Source organism: Siphateles boraxobius, unplaced genomic scaffold, assembly GCF_051911475.1.
Source record: "Siphateles boraxobius isolate OS27281-9 unplaced genomic scaffold, OSU_SipBor_1 31, whole genome shotgun sequence".
Lineage (NCBI taxonomy): Eukaryota > Metazoa > Chordata > Actinopteri > Cypriniformes > Leuciscidae > Siphateles > Siphateles boraxobius.
Window position 1 is genome coordinate 3934787 of NW_027508931.1, and position 12495 is coordinate 3947281.

General features: G+C 38.3%; 1 protein-coding gene and 1 long non-coding RNA gene across 9 annotated transcripts in view; one reads left to right on the top strand and one right to left on the bottom strand.

The window, feature by feature from the left end:
* ampd3b (adenosine monophosphate deaminase 3b) overlaps positions 1-12495 on the top strand; it is a 66292-nt gene that overhangs the window by 16603 nt on the left and 37194 nt on the right. For 5 of the 8 annotated variants that reach the window (XM_077193424.1, XM_077193425.1, XM_077193426.1 and 2 more), the window contains 5 exons: positions 250-413; positions 578-698; positions 3687-3860; positions 4001-4111; positions 4987-5839. The exons of the other annotated variants lie outside the window; for them this stretch is intronic. In XM_077193424.1, the coding sequence (XP_077049539.1) occupies positions 250-413; positions 578-698; positions 3687-3860; positions 4001-4111; positions 4987-5163 (747 nt within the window). In that variant the 3' untranslated portion in view covers positions 5164-5839. Of the gene's footprint in view, positions 1-249; positions 414-577; positions 699-3686; positions 3861-4000; positions 4112-4986; positions 5840-12495 lie in introns of those variants that run through there. 8 annotated transcript variants of the gene reach the window in all.
* On the bottom strand, positions 6737-11946 carry LOC143696773 (uncharacterized). The gene is made up of 3 exons (XR_013186058.1): positions 11894-11946; positions 7031-7094; positions 6737-6809 (listed from the first exon to the last, which is right to left on the bottom strand). It is a non-coding gene; the product is annotated as an uncharacterized LOC143696773 (long non-coding RNA).

Here is a 12495-nt window from a genome sequence, read left to right on the forward strand (position 1 = left end):
AAAACAGTCATTTTACTGGGTATCAAGATTTCAATGACAAATCCCTTATGAACAATTAAATGATTCTCAGATGAATACTAGTTTTTTTTTTCACCAAATGTGACCAAAGTCAAATGAACGCCACCTTGCCTATATATCTGAACAGCCTGATCAGTCCTTATGTAAATATTAAGCCACAACCTCAGGATAATTAGGGCAAAAAGTGGCTGTAAAAAGATATAAAAAAAGCTTTCTATGTTTTTTCTCCAGGTGACGGGGTTTGACAGTGTGGATGATGAATCCAAACATAGTGATCACTTATTCACCTATAAGAGTCCAAAACCGGAAGAGTGGACCATGGAGGAAAACCCACCATACACTTACTACCTCTTCCACATGTATGCCAACATCATGGTCCTCAACAACCTACGAAAGTAAGTCACTATAAAGATCAAGCTCTGATTTCAGCACTACAACCCATTGTCTTCACAGAACAAACTAATATCAAGACCAGCTATTCCCTTCAAATTTAGCCTTAAGCTTTATAACTGAAGTCACAAGCCGAAGCCATGTTAAATAGTGAAAATGGTTTTTGCAGGGAACGTGGTCTCAATACCTTCCAGTTCCGTCCTCACTGTGGAGAGGCAGGATCCATCACCCATCTGGTGTCAGCCTTCCTCACAGCTGACAACATCTCTCACGGTCTCAACCTGAAGAAGGTCAGTCTCTAAAATTGTTTACAATCACACCACACAACATTACACCCATAGCCATAGAGTAGTTTAGAATCCACTAAATAGACAAACAATTATTACACTGCTTTCAAAGGTAAGGATTGTTTCAGCTTTCCCCCGTTTAGGGTAATGTTCACTGTCAATTAGGGGGGAAAAAGCATGAATTTACAGGTGTAATTTCTAGGGCATTGACACAAATTTTACGATTCGATTTAATATCGATTAATTGGGGACTATCAGGTACAGTACATGGCAAAAAAATCCCTCACCTTACGCTGAAAACTATACAGGGACAGTGGTTATACATACTATATAATATTAAAGGTAACTGATTTGTAGGCTACTTAAATTACACATAAGGAAGGTTTTTTAAAATAACGTTATAATAATATTTTTTTTAAACAACATAATTGTGTTTCTACTCGTATTTAGATATAGCCTAAACATTTAAATGGTGGCTGTCATAAAAACAAGACGGATTTATTATATATATATATATATATATATATATATATATATAATAAGGTAATTTAGGGTAATAGGGTAATTTTTTTAACTAGCAGATATCACCATGAAACTTTGCCAGTTGATTTCCTACATTAAGATGAGAAAAAAATGTATTACAAGTTTTCTGTAATTTAATGTTTAAATATGCAAATGAGACATTATCTAATTAAATATGCGCTAATCTGCATATATTTTAAAAAACGAAATCTGAGTATTGGATAAAGCCAGGTTCAAAATTATTTTTTCATTGTGTTCACATATTAGATGGGAAAAAAATTACAGAGGGATTTATGGATATCTACTTTTGTTATCCTGTAAATCAGAATATACTGCCAATAGCCTTAAAAAAATGATTTTCGACATGTTTTTTGGAATAAAATGTTATATAAATCAGGCTAGGAATAATATATTTACAAATCCCTCTGTAAATGTCTTCATAATATAACTAGGTACAAGACTGGAAAGTTTGGTGTATATAAGGTCCTTCTCAAAAAATTAGCATATTGTGATAAAGTTCATTATTGTCCATAATGTAATGATAAAAATTAAACTTTCATATATTTTAAATTCATTGCACACCAACTGAAATATTTCAGGTCTTTTATTGTTTTAATACTGATGATTTTGGCATACAGCTCATGAAAACCCAAAATTCCTATCTCAAAAAATTAGCATATTTCATCTCACCAATAAAAGAAGTGTTTTTAATACAAAAAAAGTCAACCTTCAAATAATTCTGTTCAGTTATGCACTCAATACTTGGTCGGGAATCCTTTTGCAGAAATGACTGCTTCAATGCGGCGTGGCATGGAGGCAATCAGCCTGTGGCACTGCTGAGGTGTTATGGAGGCCCAGGATTCTTCGATAGCGGCCTTAAGCTCATCCAGAGTGTTGGGTCTTGCGTCTCTCAACTTTCTCTTCACAATATCCCACAGATTCTCTATGGGGTTCAGGTCAGGAGAGTTGGCAGGCCAATTGAGCGCAGTAATACCATGGTCAGTAAACCATTTACCAGCGGTTTTGGCACTGTGAGGAGGTGCCAGGTCGTGCTGAAAAATGAAATCTTCATCTCCATAAAGCTTTTCAGCAGATGGAAGCATGAAGTCCTCCAAAATCTCCTGATAGCTAGCTGCATTGACCCTGCCCTTGATAAAACACAGTGCACTAACACCAGCGGCTGACATGGCACCCCAGGTCATCACTGACTGTGGGTACTTGACACTGGACTTCAGGCATTTTGGCATTTCCTTCTCCCCAGTCCTCCAGACTCTGGCACCTTGATTTCCGAATGACATGCAAAATTTGCTTTCATCCGAGAAAAGTACTTTGGACCACTGAGCGACAGTCCACTGCTGCTTCTCTGTAGCCCAGGTCAGGCGCTTCTACAGCTGTTTCTGGTTCAAAAGTGGCTTGACCTGGGGAATGCGGCACCTGTAGCCCATTTCCTGCACACGCCTGTGCACGGTGGCTCTGGATGTTTCTACTCCAGACTCAGTCCACTGCTTCCGCAGGTCCCCCAAGGTCTGGAATCGGTCCTTCACCACAATCTTCCCCAAAATCATCAGTATTAAAACAATAAAAGACCTGAAATATTTCAGTTGGTGTGCAATGAATCTAAAATATATGAAAGTTTAATTTTTATCATTATATTATGGAAAATAATGAACTTTATCACAATATGCTCATTTTTTGAGAAGGACCGTAGATGCTACTGAAGTGGAGATGTCGGACTTGGAGTATGAGAGAAAAGTCAATTTGAGAAAACGGGCTTTAAAGATTTAGCATCAGCCAATGAGATCGCGCATTTAGAGTAAAATCCCCCCTTTTACTTTCGCGATTGGTTGCTGATAAAAAGGAAATGACCATATTTGGATCTGGCTGTATTGTTTAGGAGAGAGAGAGCTTTCTAACGGTGTGTGTGATGACAGGGTGCAGATTGCGATCGCGGAGCAGAAGGATGATTTATAACGACAACTTTTGATGAATTTATGAGAAATCTACAGACGCAAACAGACAAAGTGTAGTAAAATAAAGACCTAAATGTGTATTTCGGACTTTTTTTCACCACAAGTCTGAAAGAAAACATGTTATTGAAGACAAATATCCCAAAATCTAAAAATTGACCAGTGAAAAAAAAACTATGTTTTTGCCTGCCGTGTCTCGCCTTAAGTTCAAATACAATGAATATGCTATATAGTGCATATATGTATCAAAATCCTCCTCTCTAAAGTTAATTTTCATAGCTGACTGACGAGTTTTTGGACATTGATTGAATGGCTTTTCTGAGGTAAATGTAAGATGACGTGACATTGTTTCGGCTACAATCTGTTTTATTGACGTATTTATGTGGTTGAAACACTGATTGAGCGATTACATGGATTTCGGTAAGTTGTACAGATACCAGTAGGCTACTGATGTAGTCTTTTCTTGTGGTTTAACATAGTTCTTGTTCATTTCTCAATACAGAGTCCTGTGCTTCAGTACCTGTTTTACTTGGCCCAGGTGCCCATTGCCATGTCTCCGCTCAGTAACAATAGCCTGTTCCTGGAGTATTCCAAGAATCCCCTCAGGGAGTTCCTGCAAAAGGGCCTGTGTGTGTCCCTCTCCACGGATGACCCATTACAGTTCCACTACACAAAGGTCTGGGAAACAGTTCCTGTGAATGACTCGCATAGCAACAAACACTGCCAACACTGAATGAGTTCATTATTATTATCTACTTTGAGTGTGCTCATCTAGAGCAGTCAGGTGATGTGATTCTGTTGTTTATGTATCTCTAGGAGGCCTTGATGGAGGAGTACGCCATAGCAGCACAACTGTGGAAACTGAGCACATGCGATGTGTGTGAGATCGCCAGAAATAGTGTGCTTCAGAGCGGTCTGTCTCATCAGGTACTTTCTCTCTCTGTCTTAACCTATAAGGAATATTCTAGGTCAAATAGTTTCGGATCCTCCTTGTTTTCTTCAAAAAAAGAAAGAAAAAGAAATACCCAGCAAAATCTGAGGTGACATTGAGGAACATTCAATGGCAGTAAATTGGGCCAATTTGTAGAGTATTTAAAGCTGAAAGTTTAATAAAAACACTTCCATTAAAGGTATAATCAGTGCTTGAAGTGGGCCGGAACACACCGGTACTATACACACTTCTATATTTTAATCTGTAGCATACGCTCACTTTTTCTTGAGTATGTTGTCGGTACTCTGAAATGCAATTTCTTTTTTCCAAATGCAAAATTTCAACCGAGAGTGCTGTTCTTCTGCAAAACGCATGCAATTTTGTTTATTAACCGCGAGAGCAGCAAAAGTTACATAATGTAATTATTCTGGTTAAACTTGTGTATTATTTGAGCTGTAAAGCTGTTTAGATCATTTTTACAGTCAATCTAGGGTTTTAGAGTTCATGGTATTGCATTGCGCTGGTGATGTTTTAAAATTTTATATAACTTTACACACAACAGGTTAATAAGGGATTTTTATTTTACACCAAAATCATGTTAACATGCTTATGTTTGTCTTTTGACTGTATTTGTATGAATTGACCCCATTCACTTGCATTGTAAATGCCTCACTGTAACTCAGATTGTTGCTTTTTAATGAAAAATTTTTTTTTTATGATACAAATTACTGTTGGTCGGGCAAAACTTCTACTGAAACCGGAATATTTCCTTAAGAAAAATCTTCCAGTGTTAATTTTAAATACATTCCAGTGCTAAATTTAACATCAACCCTTGTGTATAAAATATCTGACTTTTAGATTTCCCTTGCAGGAGAAGAAACACTTTCTGGGTGAGAATTATCTACAGGATGGACCAAAGGGTAATGACATCCGTATGACAAATGTGGCGCAAATCCGTATGACCTATCGTCACGAGACCTTGTGCAATGAGCTCAGCTTCCTAGTGGATGCCGTCAAGTCAGAAGCGTTGGCTGCACAAGCCCTGTAAACATGGCACGGTGATCGATAGGGTAGAACATGAGTCCATACCAGACATCAGCATAACATGAGTGGACCAGACATCAGCATCACACTTTATCTTGCTATAAGTGATGCACAAAAGAGCCATGGATATGCATCATTCAGGTAGCAAGATGTGGAGTCATGTGACTTAATGCCTTTTATTATGGGCATATCCCTTCCCATAGAGCCTTGTATGTGATGGATATATTTCATATCTCAAATGTCAAATATCCCTTAAAAAATGGGCCGTTCTTATAAAACGTTTCAGTATGTTGCATTGTTTCTGAAAATGGGAGGGGCATACATTTCTTACCTTTTCTTAACAAGGGAGTCTTCGGGTGAAAAATATATTCATTGTAGTGAACAATATATTCTTTTGTTTCAATAAATGTTTTTGTAAAAAAAAAAGGCAGTGGAACTAAAATTTGCCTTCATAAACTAGTTTGTTTGCAACCTGAGATTCTGGGGCGTTTTTTTTGTGTGTACTTGAACTTGCACATTTTGTACACCAACAATGATGGTTAAACTGTTGTTAGGATGTTGTATAATGTATGGGTGCTTGGCCTCTGAAAAGCCACCTGAAACATGCCTGAATGCTTCATATCTTCGCCAGTATCTGAATACTGCACTCAAAGTAAAATAAATAAAGTGGTGTCAAAAAATCATTTTCTGAATCATTTCATAATGAGATTTTAATAGTTCATTTCAGATTAATTGAAAAAGTATTCTTTATTTCCTCGACACTGCCCAGTGGAAGTACTAGGAACTGCATCTTCAAACAAACTAGCTAGAACAAAATATTTAATTAGTGGTGCTTGCCAAAGGCAAGGCATCACTAGTGTTCTTCTGTATACTTATTAGCGGTGCTTGCCAAAGGCAAGGCATCACTATTGTTATTGTGCATACTTATTATTATTAGTGGTGCTTGCCAAAGGCAAGGCATCACTATTGTTATTGTGCATACTTATTATTAGTGGTGCTTGCCAAAGGCAAGGCATCACTAATGTTATTGTGCATACTTATTATTAAGTTGGCTTGTGAGAGCCAACTTACTGAAATCCTATTTAAACTTATTATTATTCTTCCGATTCTTCTTGCAGTGAAATTTCTATATCAAACTCCTCCTAGAGCTTTAACTCTACATACTCAAAACTCGGCTCAGACAGTCAAACTGTTCTGACTCGGTGTGCTATATCTTTTCAGACTGATCGGACTTACGGTTTTCCTAAAAATGACTCGAATCAAAACTCGAAAAAACTCCCATTGACTTAAAATTGCGGAATGTCCAGATTTTCAAACTCCCCAACTGCCAAAAATTCAAATCTAAACTCCTTGAAGGCCTAGACTGAATCAAACTGCCATTCTATATCCTATATGAGCCATTGAGACTCATTTAAACTAATAAACTCATCTATCTATGACACTTATCTATCTACACTTACACTCTTAAACTCATAATAAATTAATAAACTCTAAACTTGAATTCTTAGACTCATTTAAACTTATAAACTCTAAGCTCATGAACTCATACACTTATAAACTCATGAATTAATACACTTATGAACTTTTAAACTCATAAATAAATAAACTCTGAACTCTTACTCATTTAAACTTATAAACTCTAAACTCAAACTCATACACTTATAAACTCATGAATTCATACACTTATGAACTCAGACTCAAATTAAACTCTGAACTCTTACTCATTTAAACGTATAAACTTAAACTCATAAACTCGTACACTTATAAACTCATGAATTCATACACTTATGAACTCATGAATTCATAAACTTATAAACTCATACACTTATAAACTCATGAATTCATACACATGAATTTTCATGAGTTCATACACATGAACTTTTAAACTCATAAATAGTTCACCATAGCAACCACCCAGAACACCCTAGCAACTGCCTAGTAACCACCCAGAACACCATAGCAACCACCCAAAATACCTTGCAACACCATAGCAACCACCCAAAATACCCTAAAATACCCTAGCAACACCATAGCAACCACCCAGAACACCCTAGAAACTGCCTACTAACCACCCAAAATAGGCAAGGCAAGGCAAGTTTATTTATATAGCACATTTCATACACAATGGTAATTCAAAGTGCTTTACATAGAAGAAATTAAAATAATCAAAAGAAATCAGAATAATTAAAACAGTTTAGAATAAAAGATAAAATACAGAAATCAGAATAATTAAAACATAAAATAAAATACAGTGCAAACAGTCGGACGAACAGTGGCACAGTGCTCATTCAGTAAATGCACAGTTAAACAGATGTGTTTTGAGTCTGGATTTGAATGTGACTACTGTAGGAGCACATCTGATCTCTTCTGGAAGCTGGTTCCAGCTGCGGCTGGCATAGTAGCTAAAAGCAGACTCGCCGTGCTTAGAGTGAACCCTTGGTATTTCTAGCCGATGTGATCCTAATGATCTGAGTGATCTGTTGGGTTTATATTCACTGAGCATATCTGCAATGTATTGAGGTCCTAGGCCATTGAATGATTTATATACCAGTAATAATACTTTAAAATCAATCCTAAATGTAACTGGCAGCCAGTGTAAAGACCTGAGGACTGGTGTGATGTGTTCATATTTTCTGGTTCTGCTCAGAATCCTAGCAGCAGCGTTCTGTATGAGCTGCAACTGTCTTATGGTCTTTTTGGGAAGGCCAGTGAGAAGTCCATTACAATAATCCACACTACTGGTGATGAAAGCATGCACAAGTTTTTCTAAGTCTTGACTGGAAACAAAGCATCTAATTCTTGCAATATTTTTCAGGTGATAATATGCTGATTTAGTTATTGCTTTGACATGACTACTGAAACTAAGGTCTGACTCCAGAGACACACCCAGATTCCTGACTTGATTTTTAGTTGTTTGACCCCTAGACTGAAGGTATGCGTTCACCTTGAGAACTTCATCTTTGTTTCCAAACGCAATGACTTCAGTTTTGTCTTTGTTTAACTGAAGAAAGTTTTGGCACATCCAATTGTTTACTTCATCAATGCATTGGCAAAGGGAGTCAATGGGGCTGTAATCGTTAGGCGATAGGGATAAGTAGAGCTGTGTGTCGTCTGCATAGCTATGGTAAGCGATTTGGTTCTTTCTCATTATTTGGCTCATTGGGAGCATGTACAGGTTGAATAGGAGTGGCGCAAGAATTGAGCCTTGAGGGACTCCGCATGTCATGGATGTCCACTCAGACTTATGGTCTCCTATACTCACATAATAACCTCTGCCTCCTAAGTATGACCTGAACCATTTTAGGACTATCCCAGAAAGCCCGACCCAGTTTTCCAGCCTGTCAAGAAGTATTTTGTGATCGACAGTGTCAAATGCAGCACTGAGGTCGAGTAGTACCAGCACTGATAATTTGCCTGTATCAGTATTTAAGCGAATATCATTTATTATCTTTATGAGCGCGGTCTCTGTACTGTGGTGCGGTCGGAAACCAGATTGAAAATGGTCAAAGTATCCATTCGAGCTTGAGAATTTGTTCAGCTGATTGAAGACAACTTTTTCAATGATCTTGCCTATGAAAGGAAGATTTGAGATCGGTCTATAGTTGTTTAATATGGTCTTATCCAGATTGCTCTTTTTCAGGAGGGGCTTGACAACAGCAGTTTTCAGGGAGGTCGGAAAACTCCCAGAGAGAAGTGAGGCATTTACCACTTCTAGGAGATCTGCTTCTAAGCTGTGTAACACATTTTTGAAAAAAGATGTGGGAAGTGCATCAAGGGCGCAGGTTGATGTTTTTAGTTGCTGTACGGTTTCTTCCAAAATTTTGCCATCAATTTCTTGCCAAAAATACACTAAAATGCCATAGCAACACCGTAGCAACCACCCAGAACACCCTAGCAACTGCCTAGCAACCACCCAAAATAGACTGGAACACCCTAGCAACACCATAGCAACCACCCAGAACACCCTAGCAACTGCCTAGCAACCACCCAGAACACCCTAGCAACCACCGAAAATACCTTAAAACACCCTAGCAACACCATAACAACCACCCAGAACACCCTAGCAACTGCCTAGCAACCACCCAGAACACCCTAGAAACCACCCAAAATACCTTAAAACACCCTAGCAACACCATAACAACCACCCAAAATAGCATAGAACAACCTAAAAACACCATAGCAACCACCCAGAACACCCTAGTAACCACCCAAAATAGCCTAGAACACCCTAGCAACACCATAGCAACCACCCAGAACACCCTAGCAACCACCCAGAATACCTTAAAACACCCTAGCAACACCATAGCAACCACCCAAAATAGCCTAGAACACCCTAGCAACACCCCAGCAACCAGCCAGAACACCCTAGCAACCAGGCAAAATACCTTATAACACCCTAGCAACACCATAGCAACCACCCAAAATAGCCTAGAACACCCTAGCAACACCAGAGCAACCACCCAGAACACCCTAGCAACTGCCTAGCAACTACCCAGAACACCCTAGCAAACACCCAGAACACCCTAGCAACCAGCCGAAATACCTTAAAAACCCTAGCAACACCATAGCAACCACCCAATATAGCCAAGAACACCCAAGCAACACCATAGCAACCACCCATAACACCCTAGCAACTGCCTAGCAACCACCCAGAACACCCTACTAACCACCCAAAATACCTTAAAACACCCTAGCAACAACCCAAAATACCTTAGCAACCACCCAGAACACCCTGGCACCCACCCAAAATACCTTAGCAACCACCTAGCAACCACCCAGAACACCTTAGCAACCCACTAGAAACACACTAGCAACTTTAAAATACTTCAAACTATACTTTAAATTTTAAACTACTTTAAACTTTAAACTATTTAAAACTTTGAAATAGTTTAAACTACTTTAAAATAATTCAAACTTTAAACTAATTTAAACTTTAAACTAATTTATACTTCAAACTACTTTAAAATTCAAACTAATTTAAACTTTAAACTAATTTAAGCTTTAAACTACTTAAACTTTAAACTTCAAACTACTTTAAATTCAAACTAATTTAAACTTTAAACTAATTTAAACTTTCTGGTCAAAATTTTCACAAGCCAACTAAGGGCCCTTTCACACCTACCTTGTTTGGTCCGGACTTTCGGACTTTTCAGTTTGGTCCGAATCAAAATTACAGGTGTGAAACCTACCCCGGACCACGGTCCGGACCAAACAGATGAAATTTGGTCCGACGAAAAGAGGTAGTCTCGGTCCGGATCAAACTGAACAAAGGTTTGGTTCGTTTCTAGTGTGAAAGCATTTCTGTATGGTTCGGACTTTCAGACCTTTTACAGGAAGTTCCGGTGGTTCCCACATAGCCGAAAAAAAAGAAGGTGGCAAGAAAAATGAGCCGTGATAGCACATGGGGAGAGGAGGAGACGAGGTTTTTAATTGAAGTATGGTCTGATGACATAATAATAATAATAATCGCATGATTGCTTGCAGTCTTCTCCTTTCCTGCCGGTGACGATAAAATGTTCGCACAAAGAAAAAATAACAATACAGTTGCAACGATATGCGTCTGTTCATTCATGTTGTCATAGTTACCTGCCGAATTGACAACACGCTGACGTCAGACGCACGTCCGTTTACAAACCAATCAATGTCGAGATGCAGCCCACATAGATGATGACGACAGGACGCAAGTATGCCACGTAAAGTTCTTTAGTGCGCTCGCATAATTGCAGTGTGAAACCAAACCAAAACTTTCTGAAAGTATAAAATGTATCAAAACGTGAACTTTGGTTCGGATCTTGGTGCGGACTTTTAGGTGTGAAAACGCCCTTAAAGTTTGTCTCGACGAACTTTTTCTAGTTCTTCTTCTTCTTGCAGTGAAATTTCTATATCAAACTCCTCCTAGAGCTTTAACTCAACATACTCCAAACTCGGCTCAGACACTCAGACTGTTCTGACTTAGTGTGCCATATCTTTTCTAACTGATCGGACTTACGGTTTTCCAAAAAATGACGATCAAAGTTGGAAAAATCTCCCATTGACTTAACATTGCGGAATGTTCAGATTTTCAAACTGGCAAACTGCCAAAAATTCAAATCTAAACTCCTTGAAGCCCTAGGCCTAGACTGAATCAAACTGCCATTCTATATACTATATGAGCCATTAAGACTCATTTAAACTAATGAACTCATCTATCTATGACACTTATCTATCTACACTTAAACTCTTAAACTCATAATAAATTAATAAACTCTAAACTTGAACTCTAAGACTAATTTAAACTTATAAACTCGAAACTCATAAACTCGTACACTTATAAACTCATACACTTATAAACTCATCTATACATACACTTATGAACTCTTAAACTCATAAATTAATAAACTCTGAACTTACTCATTTAAACTTATAAACTCTAAACTCATAAACTCGTACACTTATAAACTCATGAATTCATACACTTATGAACTCATGAATTCATACACTTATAAACTCAGAGCTCATAAACTCGTACACTTATAAACTCATGAATTCAGACACTTATGAACTCTTAAACTCATAAATTAATAAACTCTGAACTGTTACTCATTTAAACTTGTAAACTCTAAACTCATAAACTTTGACACTTATTAACTCATGAAATCATACACTTATGAACTTTCATGAATTCATACACTTATGGACTTTTAAACTCATAAATAGTTCACCATAGCAACCACCCAGAACACACTAGCAACCACCCAAAAAACCTTAGAACACCCTAGCAACACCATAGCAACCACCCAGAACACCCTAGCAACTGCCTAACAACCCAACAGAACACCCTAGCAACCACTCAAAATACCTTAAAACACAATAGCAACCATCCAAAATACCCTAGAATACCCTAGCAACATCATAGCAACCACCCAGAGCACCATAGCAACTGCCTAGCAACCACCCAAAATACCTTAAAACACCCTAGCAACACCAAACTGGCTTGCAACCACCCAAAATACCCTAGAATACCCTAGCAACACCATAGCAACCACCCAGAACACCCTAGCAACTGCCTAGCAACCACCCATAACACCCTAGCAACCACCCAAAATACCCTAAAACACCCTAGCAACACCATAGCAACCACCCAAAATACCCTAGAATACCCTAGCAACACCATAGCAACCACCCAGAACACCCTAGCAACTGCCTAGCAACCACCCAGAACACCCTAGCAACAACCCAAAATACCCTAAAACACCCTAGCAACACCATAGCAACAACACAGAACACCCTAGCAACCACCTAGCAACCACCAGAACACTCTAGCAACCATACAAAATACCTTAAAACACCCTAGCAA